This window comes from Caloenas nicobarica, chromosome 5 (genome assembly GCF_036013445.1).
Source record: "Caloenas nicobarica isolate bCalNic1 chromosome 5, bCalNic1.hap1, whole genome shotgun sequence".
In the NCBI taxonomy this organism is placed as follows: domain Eukaryota; kingdom Metazoa; phylum Chordata; class Aves; order Columbiformes; family Columbidae; genus Caloenas; species Caloenas nicobarica.
The window spans coordinates 596732-622161 of NC_088249.1; the positions used below are offsets into that span (position 1 = coordinate 596732).

General features: G+C 45.1%; 1 protein-coding gene across 1 annotated transcript in view; it reads right to left on the bottom strand.

The window, feature by feature from the left end:
• MDGA2 (MAM domain containing glycosylphosphatidylinositol anchor 2) overlaps nucleotides 1–25430 on the bottom strand; it is a 332178-nt gene that overhangs the window by 38809 nt on the left and 267939 nt on the right. Inside the window, exon 11 of the mRNA XM_065635574.1 lies at nucleotides 6463–6611. Coding sequence (XP_065491646.1) covers nucleotides 6463–6611 — 149 coding nt within the window. The remainder of the gene's footprint in view (nucleotides 1–6462; nucleotides 6612–25430) is intronic.

A 25430-nucleotide genomic window follows, 5' to 3' on the forward strand; every position in this document is an offset into this window, starting at 1 on the left:
AACAAAACAAAAACACACACACAAAAAAGTTAATATGAATTAGGTATTAAAATTAGTAATGAAAGACCAGGAGTTTATACTTATATAATGAAAATCAAAACAAGGCAGTCCCAGCAGGCACTAACTGCTCAGATCAAATGAATATGTTAAATTCTGCTTGATTTTTTGTTGTGGATTTTTTTTTTTTCTTTTGTGAAGAAAGGGAGTTTAGTTTTATCTCCAAAACAAGCAAACAGGCTATTCTGGGCACGCGGCTCAGCTCCCAGACCAGGGTGAGCAGTTACCGTCAGGAGCATCTTTGGCAATGAAGGTACCACCAGATCAGAGTCAAAACATCAGGACCTGCCAGAAAAAGCTGTATTTCTGTGTATAACTTCCGCCTCTGAATTTCTTAAGATGCAATCAGAAGAATTCTTTTTTTTTTTTCAGAATTTTGCAAAGGCGTTTGCCTAATCTATCAAAAAACTGGGAGATGGAACAATTTTTAAATGGCAATTAAAAGAATTTAGTACAAATCTCAAATGACAGCCCTCAATTTGCTATTTCGAAACTCAAGCCTCAGTCTTGTGAAGAATAAGCACAGGAGGTATCAGTATTGCAAACCGAAAATTGTAAACCAGAACCATTGCTTCTCCAATTCAATTCACCAAACCCAAGAACATAAATAAAAAATGTGCCTTTGCAGGTTGCACTACTTTTTTTTTTCTTTTTGCCAAACTCTATCTCATTTGACAAGCGCAAAAATAATGGGAAAAAAGCAAAGTCTTGTTTAGACTTCCAAAAAGAAATGCATGCTCTGAAATCTTTGGGACAGCTTATTTCCCTCTGTAGAAAGCAGCTTAATTTTTTTTTTTCCTGAAAATAACATTAGAAATATTCCAATATAACTGTGAATCGGCCTTTTCAACTCTCAGTCCATTTCCTCTCCTGAAATTAATTACTACAGATGTGAGTAATTATTTTTGAATGGTTCTGAATACAATTTTTATGTACATTTTGACGTATAGCTGGTTTACATTTTCTATAGCAAAACAAATGAAAATACCCAGCTTGCAAACATCTTTCCCTTTGCAGGAGACGGTGCGATGACAGCACCATGATCCTGATGGGAGGAACATCTGGAGAATTGCTGCCCATCAGGGGGGGCCTTGAGCGTGCTAAAATAAATAAATGCCTCATAAGTGACTTTCATTCGAAATACAGAACTATTGCCATTAACTATTGCCATTAATCTATTTCCATTTTCACTCTATAGGCAGAAAAAAGTCACTTTTCTATTCTTGTGACTCCATTTTCACCTAATGGGACCTTCCCTCTCCCTTTTTGACTTTCTTGGCTTCCCTGATATGTCGTTAAGCCAAGCTCCATTTTTTTCTCAAAGAACTTTTCTAACATTTGCTGTGCCTGTTTCTCTCAACTTCTCTTTAACCAATGCTTAAAATGCCAAAAAAATTCATCCTGTGTCATGCTTTCCTACCAATAGATGATCCTTTTGTGCGTGAGACATGCCTTTATTTTAACTCTAGTGACAAGAAGAAGGATCCGACAGAAACGTGTAACTGTTCCAGTGATCCACACAGGGTGGAGTCTGGCAGCTGTATTCCAGGAATATTAAGAAAATTCAAGCAAGCCCCAGAGAAAGAGGACTGCAGAAAGAGATGGTCCCCCAGAGGCAACGGGCCACGCAATGGTCTGGGTTATGGAGCACCACCAAGAAGAAGGTGGACTTCGAGCCCGAATTCACTGCAAACACATGCCCATGTGTCTGAGGACACTAAGATGTAAAAGCCCTTGTATTTTTAATAGAATCCTGTTCTTTTTGGTCACTGCAACAGACAACATGGGCCCTTCAGGAGGTCCAGGAGGTAACTGGACTTGCTCGGCCAGGTAAAGGCTGCGAACTCGCTGCATGGACACAGTCCTGCAGAAGAAGCTGTAGAACCCCTCCGTGACTAGGCTGGGGTTGCTGAGATTAATTAACTTCATTTGTTCTGACCCTGCTTTCAGATCTGTATCTTCAAGCACGAAATGTTGCCCCATTGTCTACCAACAAGTGACTGTAAACTCTTACCTGTTCCTCTTGACTATACAGCTCTGGCTGTATCCCTCATTTCCAACTTTGAACATACAAGACTCTGGTAATCACAATTATCTTAAATGGATTTTCATTTAGGCTCCATGCATCTCTTATTTTTCTCCTCAGACCTGTATTGACATTTCCCCTTCAGCAGCGGGAAAATCCCTATTGACGCTCTGAGGTATCAGAATGATGCTGCTCTTGGATCAGGAGTGTGTCCTCCTCTCATTGCCACCCTGGAAAAAACTCACAAAAACTGGGGGGAAAATGGATGGGCTCAATGCTTTCTTCCTTCTTTGGCACCTGGAAATCGCACGGCAGATGTGCTTGCACATACCCAGCGGTACCAGCATAGCTGTTCACCACCTTTGCACTTCCTAAATTGGGTCAACATGCAGGAGAACACACGGTAGTGGAAAGAATAACGTCACCTTTGCTTCCTTTGGCTGAAGAGTAGACAATATATCTTTATAATATATAATAGCACAATAATATTTATTGTGGTATCTCTCTGCCACCTTCTGAACATTTCTTTATGCCGAAGTTTGGCAGCAGGACTCATCATAGGCTGAATCCACTGTTCTCAAGGACTTTCCTCCTTTTGGGATGGGGACCAACCACTTCAAGTCCCTTTTATCCTGCCAAAATCTTCTAGACTGGTCTTACATGAACTGCAAATCAGACCCGTTCCCTTGCTATTATGTCTCGGCAACTAAATGCTTTTTTTTCCTAAGCAAACAAGCTAGAAATTCCCATGAGGAGAAGACCACATCTGTAATAACTCCTTGGAGGGACGTGTTTGAGGGCTCCGAGCACTATCGAAGCACATGAACAGCAGCTCTTACGCTCAACAAATAAACTCCATGGCCATTTAGTTAGTGCCTCATTTTTAAAAGAGTTATTTGTCCCTGTTCAATTAAAGAGGAGCACAGCCATGCACACGCCATCACAGCAGGTTCGGCAGATCCTGCAGCTCAGCATCCTCAAAGCCGATGAAAACCCAGCCCCAGGAAGCCACCATCCACGTGCTGCGGCAACTAGAAACACAGAAAAGAGCCTCTGCTTGTTAAAAAATAATGAGAAGCACAGAATGAATCTCTAAAAGGCAACAAGAGAAGCGTCTGGGCGTAAGCAGAAAGCAAAGTGCTCTAAATAATTCCCGTCCCTCCCTGAGTGTCCCAGGAGGGATTATCCATCAAATGCCATCAGGACAAACTCAGCTGATCAAACTTCTGCTCGCCATCCGTGTGCTGCATGTGCAGCTTGTAGCTTTAAATAAAAGGGTGAGGGGAGGCCTATCAAATGACCTTAATGAAAGACATACAGATAACATACATAGAAATGTGGTGGTTATTGCAGATTTTCAAACCACTTCCTAAACGGATCAGTTTTGTTTATGAAACAACTTTTTTCGATGTTACAAAGGAAGGACAGAATCCCGACGGTCCTGATAGCACAACACCTGCTGCTGGCATCCGTGGTGAAACGCCTCGTACCTCCTGCTCGTCCCGCTGCGTACACAGAGCGGAGTTATTTTCATTGCATCCTCCCCTCCGCAGCATGGGAACAGCATCTCTGCCCCACCTGCTTTCTGCCCGCACGACAACTCTGGTACCGGATTTTCTCTCCAGCAGTTCCTGTTGCCAGCAAAACTTTTCAAACCTTTGCTTGCCTGAGCTGGTCAGGGCAGAGATGTCCCCAGCTCTACAATCTCACTACGTGCCAACCAGCGGAGAGACCTTCCTGTTGTTATAGCACTGTATAATCTAATTATCCCTAGCAGAACAATTTGTCTTTTATAAAAAGCCCTAGTCTGCCACGTTCTTTTACCAGGCTCCTTTGCCCTTGAAAAGTTTCATTATTAAGCACATCCTTTGCGCTGCTTTCTACAACCCCCTGGAAAATGCAAAAACGGAGCTAAACCACTCTGCGTCTCATAAAAAAAAATGCTTGTTTTTATAGAATGACATTAAAAATATTGTCGATATTACAGACTTTAACAATTCCACAGAAAATTCAGCAAGCCTAAACCTGCTGTCAACTAAACATTCGCAAAATATTGCATGGATTCCGTCTCAAGTGAAGCAGCGATGCACAGGGAAAGAGGAAGAGATGCTTGCGCTCTGGTTTCAGCATTCTTGATGCAAAAGCAATTTACTGATCAGATAAAGGTAATGGTGTTAATCGAATCAGAAGCAGATAGCAACACACTGATCCACTACACAGTGTTCCACGATGCATTAGGAGATTAAAATAAAGATTAAGAGCAATCACTTTGACAGCAGCAGCAAGAAGGGCTGCTCAGAGTCCTGCTTCCACCTGCAAAACTGACACTCATCCCCACTTCTATTGTTAAATAAAAATAATAACAAAACCCATTGCTAAATCAAATAAACTACCTAAACATAAAGAGTTCAGAAGGCAATCTGCTGGTAGCAAGTACTGGCGGGTGTCAAAAAAAAAAGAAGTTTAATTATGATCCCTGTTTCAGGGGGAATCACTCCAATAGTGGATGAGCGTGTCCGGATGGTTCACTAGGTTCTAAATCACTCACATTTTAAACGTGGCTTCAGATAGACGAAAGGAAGATGTTTTGATGAACCTGACAGAGAGTGTTGTCAAGGAAATTAAAGTAAGTGTATATAATTATATAAATAGATAATTGAAAGTTAATTAAAATGAAATAAAAAAAATTAACCCTAATGCAATTAAATTCATTATATATTTTTTTACTTCAGCAAATGCTTTTTTTTAATTTAATAATTTCTCTTGGGTACCTGGAATAACAGAACTGATTTACGCCCAATGATACAAAGAGCTGCACAAACATTTGCTAAAAGTCACTGATTTTCATTTCAAATGATTCACATTCAGGCAGAGACCAACTCCAAGTGAAGGAGGAACAGCACCCCCAGCTACCAAAGTCATTCCCTGCACGTGTCCCAGTCAACTTCCACAACCACTGCAGAAGTTACACAAGCAAAACCCCATCCATTCAGCATAAATAACATGCTCAAATTGTATATTTATTTGGCACCTTGCAAAGGTCATCCCAGTAGGAGATTTGCAGGATAACAAAATACTTTCTGCACTCGCATTTTCAAAAATATATATGTACATCAACAAGAATCTGCCTTAATGCCCGAACTCTTTCTCCCTGCACCAAACATACACTTTCTAAATCAATCAATCGTGGTATTATTCAAAGAAAAACGAGCTCAACGTGAGAGCGTAAAACAAGACCAAACCAACACTAGACAGATTTTCCCAAGTAACAAAACATCTTCCTTCGGCCACAGCAGGTCCAGGCTGGCAGCCCAACTGCTGACTCGGAGGTGGACACAGTGGCCAAGGAGACCTTCATAGCAAGCAGCACTATTTCCAAACAATTTACTTTTTCCCTGTTTCCCTATTTTTTTCCCTATTTGGCACAACTGTAGCATTTGGCATGGACAGACTTGGGGCAGAAGTGCAAACAAGTGTTATAGCAAAAAAAAAATTCTGCCTTTAGAACATCAAATTGTGAGATTTTGTACGGATTTATCTGTAGGAAGATCACCCTGCAAAGGGGAGCAAGCAGAGGTGTTGCCATTTAACGAGGGTTTAAGCAATGCACAGAGCGGTTCTTCTACTTTAATTGACTATTAAAACTCAAGCTTTGTACCAATAACCTTCAAAGAAGACAGAGGGTATTTTTCTTTGGCAATTGTTAAAGGGTAAATTAATGGGGATGGTTACGTTAATTTTAACAATTCCTCTGCAAGTGGGTTGATCCCGCGCTTCCTTCGCAGTGCCAATTCCCACTGAAAAGTTCACGCTTAATCTATGAAGACACAAATGTGATCGGTTTAATGGGGTCAAGACAGATGTTTTGATTCTCAGGGATCACCACGTGTTTCCATGGGAAAGCTACAGCCATCCCTATATCCATCTATTTACATGGAAGATCTAATAAAAGATACATGCAGAGAGATAAAAAGTTTAATTTCACTGCAAGTTTCTTTCATGTAATCTTTCTAGCATATTTTGAGCCACAGCCTCTGAGGAACAGCTCTTTAAGCTCTGTGTTTCATGCTGCAAATGTGCAAATTAGTTTCCAGGATGGGCAAGCAGCAGAGGATTACTTCTGCAAGATGGCAGCAAACCTGCCAGAAGGAGGAGAAACAACTCTAACGACTCAAATAAGGGTGAAAAGAGGGAGGAAAAAACAAATACAGCAAAATAAGATTTAAAAATAATCAAATAAAATGAAATAAAAGCAAACAAAGTAAAAGAAAATAAAACAAAATTGAAAAAAAAAAAATATATAAAATAAAGGCTCAGCAGTCCTCAGAGAGGTCAGCACTCAACAGGCACATCCTGCGTGGACAGACTTCTTTCCTCACCTGCCTGATGCCCAAGCGGTAGGCGAGGATGCGATCCACAGCATCGGGGTTCATCTGGGTCCACTGGAGGCTGTAGGAGTAGACGCGGGGTCTGTTCTGCCACAGGGGGTTGTAGGTGTCGTAGTAGAACTCGGGGGCGTAGGCTTTGCCTGTAGGAGACGGGAACCAGAACGGGGAAAACAAAGAGACCAGAGGATGATCAGGCGGATGGTTTTGGAGCAAGTGTTGATGCCCAGCCTGCAACTGCCCTCTCTCCCAGTGCCTTGAGTCATTTCGTTAAATATTGCCTTCCAGAAACACATTTTGGAATTATTTGCCTCCATCCGCTTTTTTAAAGGATTCGCGGCAATGGTTTGTCTTTATCCTTGACTCACTCCTCGGTTTGATCCGTGGCCCAGGTGTGGGCAAATAGAGATATCACACCAATCTGCACTATGCTGAGCAGAGAAAGACTCAGTGACAGCTGCTGTACCTGGCACAAATAATGCAAAACGACATCCATGAGCTGGAAACGCGAGATGAAAATTTCCAGCGACTGCTGCCTTCATCACATCTTCTGCTCTCCAGCTTCCCAAGTGAAAACGCACACAAGCCGTCCTCCATAATACCGCGGGTGTGCACGCTATTACGGGACATTAAGTAGCTGAATGTACCAATTTGCACAACAGAGGGAAGCAACATCTCACAGTGCATCTCGGGTACGTGACTGTTTCACCAGAATGTTACTATGTGAAAAACCTAAGGGTGATTTCCAGAACACATGACAAAACATCGCTTGAATTGGCTAAATTTGAATGCCATTTGACTTAAACCCATGAATACTAGTGACACCTTCAGATGTAAATTACCTTTGCATCCTCTAGAGTATCCCATAAAGAGTGAATTGTCTATAATAACAAAAATGACATACAGTGACCAAACTGTTTGCTTAACTACGGACATGTAATGGCATCTGAGATGCAGTGGAGTAGCTGAGCCATCTAGACCTGGTGGACAACATGCCATAAGAGCTATAGGAGACCCAGGACCTTCTAGAGCCATAGCTGGAGCTCATGTACCACCAGGCATCTCTGTGTGGGCAAATAAGTTGAGACCATAAAGGCTACAAGCAGACGTGGTGGAGACAGGGGTTTCTACAATTACAGCTGCACCCAAACCCTTTGGGGGAACTTCACTCCACTATAATACGTACATATAATCCAACATACCCCCCGAAATCTCACTGGGTTTGTCCTACAGTCAAACAATGTTAGAGCACACCTCAGTACGTGCCAAAGAAACAGAGATCAGCTAAGTCATATTGTATTGATCTTTCTTTAGCATGCCATACCAACAATGCGATATTGCTTCTGTTTCTTAAAGCAAAAAGATTTAGACTGACTTGAAACAGATTTTAACAGCTGGATTTGTAGGAAGCTTTGCTAACCGCCAGTTTTTGCCCGACACATACAAAAGGAACAAATCCCTATTCAAAGATTGACAAAAAACATCAAAACAAAATAATGATTTTTTCAAAAAAAGGAGAGCAGCCCTAAGGAGAAGGACTTGGAGGTGTTGGTTGATGAGAAGCTCACCATGACCCATCAATGTGCGCTCACAGCCCAGGAGGCCACCCGTGTCCTGGGCAGTGCTGTGTCCAGCTCCAGGGCACCCAACATCAGAGGGACATGGACCTGCTGGAGAGCGACCAGAGGAGCCCCAGAAATGACCCGAGGTTGGAGCAGCTCTGCTGGGAGGACAGGCTGAGAGAGCTGGGCTGTTCAGCTGGAGCAGAGAAGCTCCGGGGACACCTCAGTGCGGCCTTTCCGGACTTAAAAGGGGCCACTAAGAGAGATGGGAACAGACTTTCAAGCAGGGCCTGTTGGGATAGGACGAGGGGTGATGGTTTTAAACTAAAGGAGGGAGATTCAGGCTGGATGTGAGGAAGAAATTGTTGGCCCTGGGGGTGGTGAGAGCCTGGCCCAGGTTGGCCAGAGAGGTGGTGGCTGAACCATCCCTGGAGACATCCCAGGCCAGGCTGGACGGGGCTCTGAGCAACCTGAGCTGGGGCAGATGTCCCTGCTCATGGCAGGGGGGCACTAGACGAGATTTGAAGGCCCTTCCAACCCAAGCCATCCTGTGATTCTATGACCTTTCATGGAACAGGTCCAATCTTGCCCTGCCCGGCTCTGCCTCCTTTCTCTGGATTTTCCATGCTTTGAGCTTAATGGTGTTAGAAACAGGATGTGTGGTAAACACAAACCAGGCTCTGCTGTGTTCAATGCTACATTTCATCATCTGAATTATGCAAAAAGGAGATCATATTTTTGCCAATTCGCCAACAAAAACATGCATTCAATTAGATCAGACCAGAGCAGACACGCTGGTGCTGAAGCAGCAAACAATAACACACCAAGGAAAAGCAGCAAAGAAAAACTGCTGGTTTAAAAAATGAAATGTAAGAAAAATTAAAAGAGGATCTGTGGTTGATAAGATTTGTTTTCCTTATTTATGTGCAGTGGAAATAATGAAGAAAAGCAAATGAATGCAAATTATAATCTTCCCTCTTCCACTGCAGGTGGATATAATGTCATCTCTGGGGGTCTACAGAAAGGATCCATAATTAGACGCTTGTCACAATATGGGCACTTGAACAACAGAGTCACCTTTTGAGAAATAATGAGGACTCATGAAGAGCTGCATTATTCTAAAGGCCTCTGAACAGAAGAGCTTTCTGGTGTGAATGGACATGCTGAGAATTTAACAACACAACATTAAGACCTTAACTGGTGAACTTCAGAAGTACGAGGAAGCTGGGCAGGGTTTTAGAGCACACAGAAAGCAGACGTCGCCGTTGGAGGTGCAGGAGCTACGAGACACGCAGGCGAGCTGCCCGGGCCTGGCAGCTGTCCCCTGTCACCGTCACCATTTGCTCTGACTCCAGACCAACACCCCACGCGTGCAACCACCCAACCAGAGGCAATGCTGGCCAGCAAAGCTCAGCCTCCTCCAGAGAAATGAAGAGACGATGAAGGGCGTCACAGACCCAGCAACAGCCCTTGGCTGGGTACGACTCGACTATGGGAAGGCAGCAGGTTCTTGGGGGAAACCACCTGCAGTCCAGGTTAGCTGGGCAGCCAGCGTCACGCCCTGGCCACGCTTGGAAGAGGTTGTCGCATTCTCCCCACCTGCAGAGATGTCTCAAGCATGCGGCACATGCAGCTGCTGTCCCTCATACCCCAACTGGGCACCCCTTGGGGCTGACCGCTCTACCTTGACCTGCCTTTCTTCTTTATAGCCGTGCCAGCCTTGCCTTTTGACAGCAACCCCCTTGTTTTGTTCCGAGCCCAGCAAGCGTTTCCTTGGTCACATCATTTGCCCTTTTCAAGCACAAGCAGCAAAAATGGCCTTCTTCCCACACCCTTCAGATTTTGCAGCCTTCAAGGGTTTATTAAACCACTTCAGGACAGGCAGGCAGAGCTCGGCCTGGCCCTGGGACCAAACCTCACCAGGCCTGAGCTGACTGGAGGCAGCTGGGACCAGCCGCTCCTCCGTGGCCCATTGAAAGAGATTTTGGTGCACTGGGAGGGACCCCACGTCTGTGCCCTGTACTCAGTGCTGCTGAGGCCACACCTTGAATCTGACCCTCACACCAAGAAAGGCCGTGAGGTGCTGGAGCGAGTTGAGAGAAGGGAACGGAGCTGGTGAGGGGCTGGAGCACAAGTGTGATGGGAGCGGCTGAGGGAGCTGGGGGTTCAGCTGGAGAACAGGAGCTGAGGGGAGACCTTCTGATCTCTGACCTGCCTGAGAGGAGCTTGGAGCCAGGGGGGGTCGGGCTCTGCTCCCCAGGAACAAGCGCCAGGAGCAGAGGAAACGGCCTCAAGTTGCGCCAGGGGAGGTTGAGGTTGGATCTTGGAACAATTTCTTCCCCAAAGGGCTGTGGGGCATTGGAACAGGCTGCCCAGGGCAGTGCTGGAGGCACCATCCCTGGAGGGGCTGGACAGACGGACATGAGGTTCTCAGGGACATGGGGCAGTGCCAGGGCTGGGTTAACGGTCGGACTCGGTGATCTTGAGAGTCTTTTCCAACCAAAACGATTCTATGTAGGGGAAAATGGTGAAACTCTTCTTGGCCACAGGAGGGAGCTGAAGAGAGGAGCATCATGCTGCGGCCATCGGTGGAGGGATGAAGGCGGGATGAAGGCAGCGTGATGCACGCCGCTTCTGCAGATGCAGGAGCGCTGCGTCCCAGGAAAGCGCAGCCTCTCGCCGATGTGCCGCTCCAGCAGGACCCGAGGGAGGAGAGTTTAATGCCGTGATATTTTTTTGTGTCTGTTAAGGCAATCTGAACTTGGGTTTAGAGCTCCATTAACATGTACTAGTTTTAATTAATCCCTCCCTCTGTGCTCACACTGCTGGAATCCAAGTAACTGCGATGCTTGGGGCTCTGCCAGGGAGAGGATACACGACACAGTTTGTTGTGGAGTATATTGTTTGTTTTCCTCTCTATCACTAACTGAACTTTTTTTTTTCCACCTTCGGAACAGGTAGCATGTGCAAAATAAAGAAGGTTGGGACGATGCGCATGGGGTGGGTGGGAGCGGGGTAAGAAGAAGTAACAGCGAATGCAGTTTTGCTCATCTGGGCCGGCTCCTGCACCAGGCAAATACGCATAAACACACAGACCAAATGTTTGTGTTTGAAGACTACACTGCTAAAATAAAGTGTGAATTCTCCCCTGGTATTCTTCTGGAGGCCACCCAGCAAAACCAGCACAATTACACATCCTGCTGCATTTGTCACTGTTGTTCCATCAACCTGAATACATCTGCATATGAAGCCTACAATTATCAATTCTGGATAACTGCACCCCTGGCACACAGGGCTTGTTCAGGATTTTACCGATCTCTCTCCTCAGCTTAGCACAAGGGGAAGAAAAAAACCCAGCACCCAATTCTTTGCTCACATTCATCTGGATTCACAAGCACATCCCAGCCCTGCTGAAGCTCCTGAATTGTAGAAACACTGCAGAGGTTTGTGATTATTGGCAGTGAGCGGCATTTTTTCCTTCTCCTGTCTTTAATTCCAAGAGGCCAAACAGCTTTTATTTATTGGGGCATTATTGGTGCATTTTCTGCATCTCTACTTAATGCCCAGCAGATCGGCAGGGGAACATCCAACCCTCAGACCCTCTTCTAGGGCAGCAGCCACAGGCTAAGAGAGTCCCCCCTCTGTCCTCTATCATCGTAGTAAAAATTTGCTACATATTAATTTCTAAGAAAGTCTGAAATAGGACTTCAGGGAGACGCGATACGAGATCTCAAGAAATAACGATCTGCGGACGTGACTGTGATTAATTAGCGTGGCACAAAGGAACGAGGTCCTTTCTCAGTCGCAGTTTCCAAGCAGTAATGTGCTTTCTGGGTGGGATCAGAATATGCTCACTTCTAAGATGTATTGAGCATGAGGACTTAGGTGGAGAGTACTTTAAATAGTGGATAGTCAGTTAGGGACAACTTAAACAGGTGTATTCATAGGAAAAAAAAGGTTACTGCCTGCAGACAGTTATCTGAGCCAGCTTCAGATGAGACAGCATCTGTACTCAAGCCATGTGGCTGCTCCACTGATGTACGCAGGCAGGAGAAACCAGTGTAAATCAGTTTGGAACTCAGGCAGAGCGTGGAAGCTGCTGTGGTCCATGGGAGCATCTCCCTGTGCTCCCTGTCCGGTCTCAGCATCTCAGGAATAAGCACCAACACGGACACGCCAGCACCGCTTGGCTATTTGGCACCACGCACCTGTGGACAAGCAGTACACAGGGCATTGCACAGCTTTTTATATGGGAAAGAGACTATTCATCGAACAGCAAAGTGGGGAAAGCCCATGGAAAAATGTTTCCCCGGGGGGCAGTGGGGACACCCTTGTCCTGCCTCACAAACCTCCTCCGGAGCACAGCCAGCCCAGGATGTGGCTCTTTTCCTTGCTACCCATGGCAAACAGGAATATCCATGAGTTTCAGCAGGAGAACAGGGACAAAGCAGTTTGCAAAACCACCTCCAGAGCTCTACCACTATCATCATTACCTGGCAGAGCGAGGTAATGACTGGACTTGATGATCTTAAAGGTCTTTTCCAACCACAACCAATTCCATGATTCTATGATCACTTCTAAGCCTTCACCACTTCTGGCCAGCCTGGCATGGGTTACAGCAGAACTTCCCCAGGCACTCACTATGCACAAGGAGGTACAGCTTATGTGAATACAACCAACGTGTTTATCCATGTGTCTAAACAATAATTAGTTTTTCATTGAACGCATGACAGCTGACCAAACCACAAGCAGACATGCACGTTTTTCTGATGTACAGACGAGGTGACAGCAGCTCGTCAGCGATATACTACAGCAGACAGTGTAAAAACATCATTATTTTCTGATAGATAAGAGTCACCAAGTTACAAGTCTAGTTTCGGGAATTACTTATTTCATAACGAATCTGAGACTGGATCAAGAAGAGGAATAAGCATCATCTGTCAGCGGTCCCAGCGCTGCAGAGCAAACACCGAGTTACGGTCCCTCTCATCACTGAGCCCTGTTGCGGCCATCAGCAGCATCTCTGGTGCAGCAGCTGAATTCCTCCAGGCAGCACATCCAAAATATTACCTACCGACTCTCTGCTACTGTTAGGTTAAAAATAGTACAGAAGACAATATGGAACTGATTCACAGAAAACAAGCAAACAAACAGAAAGGCCACTGCAACTGCTTACTGTTAAATTCGTGCTCCATCCCATTGCACCACTGGGATCGCAGCACATGCTGACGTTCTGTCCTGGGCAGAGTGGACTGATGCACTTACTCAAATGGGTCCTGAACCGGTACCTATCAGAGAAACTCCTCGACCGGGCACCAGAGATATTCCCATGGTTCTTTTCAGATCACTCAGTCATTTTTCCATCAGAAACATGGGAAAATAAAATAATCTTCTAAAAGAATTGTTTTGTTTCAGGTTCCAGTACATGGTTTCCAAAGTAACGTAAGAAATCAAGAACAGGCGCTGCAAATTTAAATTGTAATGAGTGCAAACACAACCCACTGATTTCAAGCGATGGCAATAAACTGAACAACGACATTTTCTCCCTAATTATAGCAGCTGACTACGTACCCCAGATGGAGTTTCCGAGTGCCGGCTTCGTGTTGATGCTGCTTCTCATGCAGAAACAAACAGTAGTGAGTGTGCAGGCACCGCACCAGAACAGTGACAGCTTTAGTAGACACGCAGACAGAGCACTAAAGGAATCATTTCTTTACATTGCGTGTTTATATTCCCCTTATCGATTTCTGCTAATTTGCTTGGCATTAGATGGCTTGTGAATGCAGCATCTTTGACATCTCTGCTCCATATTGGTAGCTCATATGCACTTTAGCTTATCATGACAAGGATTGCACTGTAAGTGATGATTAGGGTGTCTCGCACTTTATAACAGCAGCTATAAATGTTGAGGAAAAAATAAAATAAAACCAGAGATTTATAAATGCTTGCACTTTTGGCAAATTCAGCTCCAGACCTTTCTGTCTTTAAAAGGCATGAAGAGTATAAATCCTAATCAAAACAGTATCTTTAACTATGTAAAATACTGGGAGACGCAGAATTTATGAAAAACACTGCCCATTACCGTTCTCTGATTTATTACAGGATATATATTTTACGAAGGATTTTCAATAAGATAAGATACTTTGCTCTTTATTTGCATATGTGAAAGGAAACGCCTTCTAGATCTGTGATAACCAAACGTGACATCTGCTGACACAACACATGGCACAAAGAAATGCATTTCGACAATTGCAAAAGTCTCTCCCCATCATGTTTTTTTGGCCAACACTGCTCTTGGAGGTCAATATCCATTTTCATGTACCCTCAGTCTGTTTGGAAACTCCACCTGGTCAGGCGCCAGCCCCACCTGCCCACCCGTGTTCTCCCCAAGTTCCATAATAGCTTTAGCAAAACAAGCTTCCTCCCTACTGAAAAGCTGCTTGCGCTTTGCAGATCAGTCCCCGCTGTGGCTTTCTGAGGGTTCTCAGCTCTGTTACACCATTTAGAGGCTCCACCTACAGTCCTCTTCAATATTTGGTATTTCACCTGCTACCAGCCTCGCACTACAAGTCAATAGAGCTTTTTGTTCCGTAGCAATCTAGCTCTAACCAAACCCAAAGCTTGGCTTATTCCTTTCTCCAGGTACACAGCTGCAGATGCCCTCTTCCCCCGCTTGCAGCCACCATCATCCTCCCATCACTTACTTTTGGACAGTTACTTTTCATTTGCAACTTTCCATAGAGCCTCAGATCTTTCCATTCATGCTATGACATTGTGGGTTTCATCTGCACAGCATCACTAAGAGAGTGCCTGGCCAAAATTTGAGGATTGACAGCAAACAGTGCAGACACGGCCTTCCCTTAGTCTTCCCAAAGAGTGACTTCCAGGGACTGGTATTGCTTGTGTCATATACAGAACCCAAGAGTTGCAGTTCTACAGTCTGCACCTGTATCCTCACCTGTGAGACCCAGGCAAATTCTGAAATAGTCTTCTATCCTTGTGTGAGAAAATTAACACTGATACCTGCAGGTTAGACAGGAACGAGGCAGAGCAGGCTGCAAAGCCAAGCCTGGCCTAGAGCCCAGACCACCAGAGCATAAGCCAGGGCTCCTGCCCCACCACACGCAGGTTTGCCCATGGGAAGATCTTTGGGCTTTCATTTCCAGGAAAGGACAGTTTAAGCCATAACAGAACAGTTCGGCTGGGCAGCTGAAGAGGCATTTAAGTGCAGAGTAGTACAAAAGCTACTTAAGTGCAAGTATTAATAATAAAGAAACCCCCAAAAGTAAGTGGATGAGGCCGCTCTACTGCAAAACAGACGACCACGCACCTGCTGCTCCCAACACTGTGAACCTGGAGATGATACTTTCCCACACTTTCACATAATAGTCTCTTCCCAAGGGATATACAGATTTTCTAACATTTTGCAACTTGCAGGGGAGGAATGATTCAGGAATCAACTCGACTTTCAAATGCTAACACCTAACTAGAGCACAAATGTAAATGTACGTGTACTCTGCCCATCCCAAGTGACTTAAGAAGTTCCCATTCTGGGTACAGAAAGGTCTGCTTGGAAACAGTAAACCAGCATCCCAGTTAAATCAATATAAGTTTATGCCATTCGGTACACTACACACTTCATCCACAAGATGCCTTCTTTAATGATTGCTTCCCCTTTCTCCCCATTCCCCGCACCGATCCCTGTCCCGGCGCCTGCAGCCGCAGCACCGCGGCCACCAAAGGCTCCGCCAGCGATAACCAAACGTGACATCTGCTGGCTGAGCCGCGGAAGAGCTCACACTGCTCCTCTCTGCAATTCCTCCTCCTTCCAACGCGGGATTCAGGGTAAAAAAACATGATTCCTTTTCACAGCGAGACCAGGTCACGCTGAGAACTGAACACAATGCGTTGCCGAGTTTCAGTTCAATTCGTTTGTGCCTAACACGTCCGTGGTTGTTGACAAAAGGCTTCAATACAGTTTGAAATTAGGTTTATAACATGGTACAATGTATTTGGATTTCCTTTCAAACAGGCCATGATAAAATGCGACCTGTGCGATGACATTTTGAGGGATAAAGAAATCCAGTTTAGAACAGTCTCTGAAGCTGGCTGACTCACACACACAGCCCCCTTTTTATTGGCGAGCTTTCTGCAAGCTCACATGCACATTTATACATATTTGCCACCATTTCAGGTCGTAATTTTTCTAGATACATACATACGCACACATTTATGTATACGCTACGTACCTAAATGCACACATGCATATATCTTCAAACCAAAATGATTCTATGTTTGCAGGCACGTGTCTGTGCCTGACTAGAAAACGGTTCCTAAAGCACAGTGCAACGCAGCTCAAGAGAAAACAAAGCGCAGCCTCTGCTGGAGGGGGAGGCGGCAATTTACCTGTCGCCGAAATGAACTCCACAGAAATCCCCTGGGATCTGCAGGCATGGAAGGGGGAAGCGGTGTCACTTGCCAGTAAGCGCTAAAGACCTGATAAACGAGGGGTGGGTAGGGAAAGGAAAGCGGTGTCATACAGAGAGCGGGATGCTGTCATGAAATCGTAAATAATAACGTGTCACCACATGCACTTAAAGAAAAACGGGGCCTCTGCGGAGGGGGCGAGGTGGGGGAGCTCTGACAGTGCCTGGCAAAACACGCTATCTCGGGATCAGAGCGCAGCACTGAGTCACAGAGGGAACATCTGCAGCTGGGAGATGATGCGATGTGACGCAGCCCTTTGCAGCAGCCGGGCTGGATCCAACGCGGCTGAGCCCGGGGCTGGTGCTGGATGCCGTTCCCGAGCATCCTCCCCACTGCTGGGTACCACAGGTCTTCCTCTGCCACCTGCAGCTCCATCCATCAGTCCCAGCTCAAGCCCCTCTCCTTGGCCAGGCTTCCCCGATGCTTTCTAAGCTTATCAGGACTTTCTCGGCAGCTGTAAGCTCAGCCCCTTGGCATCCAGGGTTATGGAGCTCCCCGACCATGCGCTCCCCAGTTCCTGGTAACCACAACAGCTTGTGGCTGCTCCGATCTGCTCCAGAACCAACACACAACACCCTCACATCACAAACCCAAAGAAACATTTTGGAGGAAGAAACTAAACAAAACGCCAGCCAGCAAATGAACTGCCCTCACTTCAGGCCAGACATGAGGAAGGAATTGTTGCCCTGAGGGTGGTGAGAGCCTGGCCCAGGTTGGCCAGAGAGGTGGTGGCTGAACCATCCCTGGAGACATCCCAGGCCAGGCTGGACGGGGCTCTGAGCAACCTGAGCTGGTGCAGATGTCCCTGCCCATGGCAGGGGGCACTGGGGGAGCTGGGGAGGGCCCTGCAACACAAACCATCCTGTGATTCTCTGATTCCCACCAGCAATACTGAAATGCAGATTTTTTCTCCTCCCTGAGCGCTCCTTGGGTCAGCTCTGCAGCGGTGACGCTTTTGGGCTCCCTGCTAAACGCGGTTTTTCAGGCTCTGTGGGACTGAATGCCGAAATTATTTACAGCAACCACAGGGCAGGATTCTTTATGAGGATGGCCTGCTATAGCTCCAATATTTTCCAACCAAAATGATTCTATGATTCTAAAATACTGCAAACCATGGAGGCCGAAAGGATGTCAGAAGAAGTTTAGACACATTCACAGAGGCCACGACCACCAGTGCCCGAGAAAGGGGGATGCCCTTGGGACGGCGGTAGCTGCCTATGGCACCACAGGCCAGCAGGCCGGGCAGCAGGGGATGGCGACGGTTCTGATTTGGGCTCCGGGCTCACACCCAGCACGTGGGACCGGTCACTGCTGAAAACCAGAGACACGTGCCCAAGACCAGCCTAGAGCTGTGATTTCCCTCGTTATCACCTTCATTGCACAGCGAAGGGCGAATCAGACCAGGCTCCTCAGGTCCTTCTGCACCTTCCAAGCAGCACCGCACTGAAACACAACCAAACCCAAACAGTACGTGCAAGTAGCAGCTTCTCAAGTGGTGCAAAACGCTGCTGCAATCACAATCCTTTCCTTTTCTGGACGAACTAACTTTATTTTCCTTCTTCCCCTAGGGCAGACTTACACTAATAAAAAGTCTGAAGCACAGTGAGAACCTCAGATAACCCTTCCCTCTGTTCCTCAAGTTAGATACTTGGGCCTCAGGATGGAATTAATTAACTTCATCTTACTATATGACAGCAAAAGCACAGTTGAGATCCACTAATAACACCTTGTCACCCTTGCCAAAAGGTCATATTTTGCACCGCCTGCTCCACTGACAACCTACGAGAAGTAAATATCCCAAATTTCAAAACTCTGCTGAGTTTGGAAATGAATTGTCAAGAAGACAGTCTGTGGTTCAGAGTCCACTGCCATTACTGGGCTTTGGACCAGGAGATTGGTGAAAAAAACCTCTTAGCACAGTAAGAACCATCCTTCATATTTGACCGCCCGCAGTTTGCACTGCCCTGGTCAAGCGTGTGGGCTTGGGCAGGAACCTGCTCCTGATGGCGCTGGCAAAGCTCCTCTGAATTCAGATTCCCCACCAGCAGGAGCGAGTTCAGCAGGAAACCAAACAACATCAATACTCCGCGTGCGTTGGAAATGCTCTTTCCTGTTGTACATTTTTAGGAGACACTCTGGGTTGAGCAGCACTGTTATAATCCCCACAGCTTCCAAGGTCTTTAATTAAAATCAAATACCTACTGTGCCTAGCGGATGAATGAAAAATATTTCTTTTTATTTAAATGGTAGTGATACTTCAGTAGAAATGTTAAAGACTACAGAAGCGAGAACATCAGTGACATACAGTCCTTGACTATTTTTTCCAGTTCCTAGAACTCCCAGCCATCCATGACTGCGCCTGGACGGACAAACTTGAGAAATATTTGAACACGTGGGGAGATAAATTACTTACTCTGACATTTTTGCATGTGTTTCTGGATTAAGGTAAACATTGTCTAGTTAAAATTTAATTAAGGTAGAGCCAAACTTCTTACTCCTAAGGTGAGAACAGAGCAGAGCTCTTGCTGGAGTTGGACCACAAAGTGCTGCTGCTCCCAACCTGGGGAAGACGCAGATGTGAAGGACAGATGTGTCCTGCTCATGAGGAGCAAAGAGGCAAAACCCAACCCAACCCAACCCTGAAGAGCACACGTGCTGCTTTTCCTGGAGAAAGAGACGGTCCATGCCCGACTGCAGCTCTGCCGCGATGTCAACGCTGCCGATGTGATGCTGACAGTGATGCTCATAAGGGAACGATGTGCATAGGGAAGCACTTCAAGTTTCAGACCAAAGACACCAGATGGGGGGAAAACAATAAAATTAGACACTGCCAGTTTGAGTCGAGACATGAAATTAGGATACAAGACTATTGTAATCGGTGACACAGCAAGAAATTTTCTCCCGTCCTTGGGAAAAATATAAATGTTACTGCAGCCATCATTAAGTTTTACATGAGAGATTGTAATTTATACAGTCAGTTTATAGCCTGTAACATTCATTTAGACTTACTGGAAACATAATAACTTATAGTTAATAACTTATAGTCAGCCTGTAATCAAATCTTCCTTAGAGAAACAGCGCTATGGACAGCAAGGATTTACAGGTAATTTGTATGGGTGTCTTCATAAAGAAATAAACTAATTGTAACAATAACTCAAATCACTCTCTCTACCAGCTCTCTCCATATTTAAATCTAACAGTCCGTGGGTGCTAAAGCGGCCTCAGCTCTATACAAGAGATTTGTTTTAAGAGATTTAATGGTACCTCATTTCTGGATTCATATAAATTATTTAGATCAGCATAAACACGAATTCTGCAGTTGAGGAAAAAAAACCCCTATGTTTTACTGCACTAAAGAAGATGTTTTGATGTTTAGGTTTTCTTTGAACTTGGTAATTTTTAAAAAAAACATACCCCATTTTACTGGATTTAACCTCTCTGACTTAATCTTGGAAGGTCCCCATTTCTTTCTCATTCTGTTAAACAGCCATTTCTGTTGTGTGCCATACAGGGATTTGTTTGTTTTATTTTTTTAAAAAAAGTTTCTCTTCTCTTAATATTTTAAGTTTTTCAGGACAGTGAATATTCCTTCTTGTACAAGTGTGAAATGCTTAACACAAAGCTGCTACTACCCCACGGCTAACAATAAACCAGAATAAACAACAGCAGATCTTAGTCAAGGCATGAACTGCATCATGACCAAAGGCGGCAGTCCTTTTTGACTCAAAGAACCGAAACTTTTCTCCTCTGGAAATTTGTACAGGCTCTGAAACATAAATATTCATGGAAAGAATCTTGCTGTAGTTCACTTGCAAAAAAAAACGAAACAACACAACCCACCTTCTGGATAACCCATATAATTTAAATATACTGCACATAAAGAGCAGGGCTGTGCGGGCAGCTCCTTCAGCAAAGCAGCCCATGGGCTGGGGAACAGGACTTGGCCTGTGTTGAGGAGAAGGGGCCGTGCTCTGCTCAATAACCTTTCTTTTTATTTGGCATTTTGAGACTACCCAAAGTTATCAACCTAATTAAAGTATTTGACAGACCAGCCACGAGTTAGGTTCTTGACAACACACTCATCGACATTTGCTCTTCAAAGAAGAAGAAGAAAGATTCTCTAGCTATACTAACACAGTATTTTCTCCAAAAAAGCAGCACAGATTTTCATTTGGTTTTAATTTTTTTTAAATCAGATTTGATTTTTTTCCATTCTGTTTTCTGAAGAAAGTGGCACTACTAAATATAGTTGAGTTTTCAGTAAAGCTCCCCTCAAGGTCAAATATTAAAACATCAAAACAAAGTAACATTGGCTTTGAACTTTTTTCAAAACAAAACTGTGTCGCTGTAAGGAAAGAGGGAAGAAAATCTGGGCCATTTTCATGTCGAAAGATCGAGCTGCTACACCCTGACAAATGGAAATACCAGTACCCCAGATTGGGGATGCTGAATAACTCAACATCTGACGCTGAACCCTTTTCTCTAACCTATCTCTACACTCACCCTATTTTCAGGAGCTCGCAGATGTCAGACATCAGTTTCCCCCATCGCACAACGATAAGGTCACGGGGCTGGTAACATTCATAGAACAGGGACATCTGCACCAGCTCAGGTTGCTCAGAGCCCCGTCCAGCCTGGCCTGGGATGTCTCCAGGGATGGTTCAGCCACCACCTCTCTGGCCAACCTGGGCCAGGCTCTCACCACCCTCTGGGGCAACAATTCCTTCCTCATACCCAGCCTCAGTCTCCTCTGTTTTAATTTAAAACTGTCACCCCTTGTCCTATCGCAACAGGCCCTACTCAAAAGTCCGTCCTCATCTTTTTTATCGGCCCCTTTCAAGTCCGGAAAGGCCGCAATAAGGTCTCCCCGGAGCTTCTGTCCTCCAGCGGAACACCCCAACTCTCAGCCCGTCCCACAGCAGAGCTGCTCCAGCCCTCTGAGCATTTTTGTGATCCTCATTGCAGTGACACATCCCCAGCTTCTGCAGCGTGCTGGAACTTGAATTTCTCAAGAACACAGCACGTATGGACAAAGGCGGCGTACCTGGAATTTAACAGTTTAAGTAGGAATCAAACTGAACAGAGAGTGGTACAAATGCTTGGGTTTAGTCTGGATGGAGAGACTTCATCACTGCTCCTGTCCGCTGTCCTGGTGGCACCAAAGCCATCTCGGATACACCATTGACTTGCAGACATGGTTTGACCACGGCCAGGACTCTCCTCTTCAGTAAAACACATGGAGCAAACCATCTCCCTGTCACTGTGATACTGTTAAAGGCATATTTACTTTCTGGGGAAGAGATACCTCCGAATCCAGTCTGGTAATCAGACGTGATCATTTCAGTGGGATCCTCACCTGAACACAAGACCTGAGCGGTGACACGATCCCTACAGTGGATCCCTACAGCTCAGCAGCCTCAGGAGAGGCACAAACCAGTGCGTGGGTATCTCCAAACCAGCGTTGCACCAGTTTCTTCCAGGGGGTCCCGTTCAGGAGGAAGAGCTGGGCTGGACCATCTGGCATCGCTCGTGGCTTCACTTCTCCGTGATGCTGAGAACTCGCACATCCCACTCATATCAAAGGGCTCTGCACTTGCTGACAAGCATGAAAACAAGACAGCTGGTCTTGCTAGCATTGAATTGTTAAAAAAAAAAAAAAAAAAAAGACAAAAAGGAAAAAAAACCGCACTGTTCTCCACTTTTGCATGTTTTTTTCAAAACCAGACACTACTGCGATAGCATCTTTGTTCAGGCTGTAAATCAGCAGTAAGGAGATGAAAATTCAATCCGAGGCTCTCAGTGACACTGCCCAAGAGAAGGAGATAAAGAGCAAAGGGAGCTGGACCTCAGTCTCAGCCTTGCACTCGGGTGGGTTTCTAAGGGATAACCATCAGAAAACTGGCCATTAAAGCAAAGTATCCGAGCGGCTGCTGACGGACGGGAACGCGCGGCACAGCGACCCGGGGCCAAAACACCAGGAGTATCTCGGCGGTTCAGAAAAATGTCACGGCTAATCTCGAGGCAGATGAAGTATCTAACAGCAGTAAGTAGGTTAGTGCTCCGTGGTCCGCAGCCAGCAGCCGGCCACAAATGACCCGCACCAATTCAGGCGCAGAGTCCGAGCAGCACTTTGACTCCAGAAATGTCCTCAGACAACGCGTACACGCTCCAAGATGATTTGGATGTTCAACAGTAATGATACTAAATGGCCTTATTTAAAGTAATCTTTATGACAGGATAATGAATTTAAAAAAGAAAGAATTTGCCTAACAATCAGACATGGCAAAATAGAGGAATTTTGAGGGCAGGGAGCAGATGGAGCACAGAATTGCAATGGAGCGCAGGAAGGATAAGAGCATCCAAGTACCTGACAGTGCAAATCAGATATTTTAAGAGATTCTTGTGTATGTTATTGGTATATCTGTGTGGACATTCTTTGCCCACAACTGACTTTTTTAGTGTGGGAAGAACAGAGCAGAGAAGGGAGAGGCTGAGACAGGCGAGAGCGGAGAGGCAAGGGGACGACCCCCGCGGGCCCCTTCCCCTCTTCATCCTCCCGTCTCTCCATTGTTCGAGTACTAAATTCAGCTTAAGCTGGAGGGAAAGGACATGAAGTGCCTAATGAATACTCTAAGGGAGAAAATGGCTAAATTGAATTCTCTCCTAAAGTGGCAGGACGCTGGCAAAGACCCGCTCTGCACGGTCCTCCAGCAGCAGCCCGCGGGGCAGCTGCAAAGACAACCCCTGCTCTGCAAGAAGATGACAAAATGGCAAAAAAACCCCAACTCAGTAGAAAAAAAAAAAAAAAGAAGCTGAAATAAACAAACAGGAATAATAACACTGAAGATGTTTAGATTAAAAATTGATGGCGCATTTCTGCAGGGCTCCTGCATAACCTGCGGGGACTTGCTCAAACACAGGGGACGCAGAGGATGGATGGATGGAAAGAGCACTGGGGAGAAGTCACAGTATTAGAGAAGCAGATGGTATAAACAGGGAAAAACTTGATTAAAAAAACCCAAACCAAAATCAAACCACACACACCCAAAAAACAAACCCAAACCAATCAGCCAAACCCCAACAACCCTCAAGCCCTGTGGTGCTGACTCTACACGACAAATTTGGAATTCAGCGACGTGGCTCACATTTCTTTTAGAATTCAGTCGAACCTGCCAAAAATATTGACAGTAAATGGTTTGGAGGAAAAATGTCACATATTAAAAGAAAAAGATAAATATTTAAAAGAACAAAGCAAATGTAATTCCTTAATTCCCACTGAGGGAAATGTGTACAAGAGAAACAGAAGTGTGTCCACGAAGCAGAATATTTGATTTATTCTAAGAAAAGAAAACGTCTGTATTTCCAGCACAGCACTTGTCTTTCCCATATGAAATTCCTAAAAGACCAACAGCTGTCCCTGACCTGTCCCAGGAACAGTCTGTGACTGTCACTTACTATTCTGCTCTGATTTTTAAAATTGAAGGGACACTTCCAATTGAACCACACACATTTTTGTCCCAACCAAATGGGCTTTAGTATCATTAATTAAAAACCAAACCAAACCAAACCAACTTCACAGTGTGGAATAGAAAGAGACAAAAGGAAAAATACTTATACTTTATACTTCTGTTTAGAAATACATGTAAAATGAACTGATACTCATCTCAAATGGGTCAAAATCTTACTTTTGTGGTATTTCTGCCAGGGACCTGGTTTTGCCCCTAAGTTATGAGTGTTCCCTAGACAGTCACCTTAAACTAAGAGTGTGTAAGAGCTGGTGCTACAGGAAACACAGGATGGTCTCCTAGAGCTTTAAAACTTACTCAAGTAATGAAAACTTTTGCTTAAAATGTACTTGTATACATCTCAATGAGAAAACAATTGAAAAACTGTTTTCAGCTCACCGGTTAATCTCTCAAGAGCTTAGGAAGGCTATTCTTCTGAAATATTTTAGATAGGTAGATTATTCCTGATCCCTATGCTTCTACTTCTGCACTTGCCAATGAGCTTTCCTAAGGTGCCCATGTCATTGTACCCATCACCAAAAACCTGACGGGTCAACCAAAACACCAAACTCACACAGATAACCCAAAGCCCAGAAAAACTGCTGGCGCTTATTGGCTGCAAACACGAGGAGGAACAAATAATTTTAGGGACAAAACAAAACAACAAGTAAGTATTGTGAAAAAAGGTCCAGTAACGCCCCATGTCCCTTGGCCACCGCAGGTAAAAAGAGTACAACGAATCTGCTTCCAAACAAGCTTTCTAAAACAGGATTTTTGCTTGTTGGTTTACATGAATCCCATAAATTTCTAAGAAAATAAAAATTAAAACGGGAGGCTACAAACAATACACGCTTCTGTCCCTCAGTTTAGTGCAAAAGGTCTTCCCTAATGAGAAAGGATTAGCAAAGACGTAAAACTTTAAACGGCAGAACACTGTTTAATTCAGCCAACAGGGCCGTGGAGAAGAACCCAACACCCTGCTATTTCACGTGTCTGCCACTTATTTTAAGATTATGCCCTTGTGGCCAAAGCATCCTGGCTTTCGCAAAAGGCTGGATGGTCATTCTGCTAACGATTTCGGCCGATGCTGATGCTGGGATCACACCTGAGGAGTGTCCAGCTCCTCAGATTCAAAGCGGCAGGTATGCGCATGTCCCCAGGTTTGCTCACGATGTGCTCTGCTCTGGCTTTCATTCACGCTGGTAGCGAACAATTATAACCGACATAATTACAGCTTGATTGGCCTGATGTTGCTCTTGGCCAGAAGCACTGAAAGAGTGACGCAAGGCTGGATAAGTAAATAATGAAAGATCGGCTTGCTAATGAACGCAATATTTTATGGTGAAAGAAAGTTCCACAAACCAGAACAATAGAAAATCAATATTCAAAACTGTCTTTGCTTAAGAGT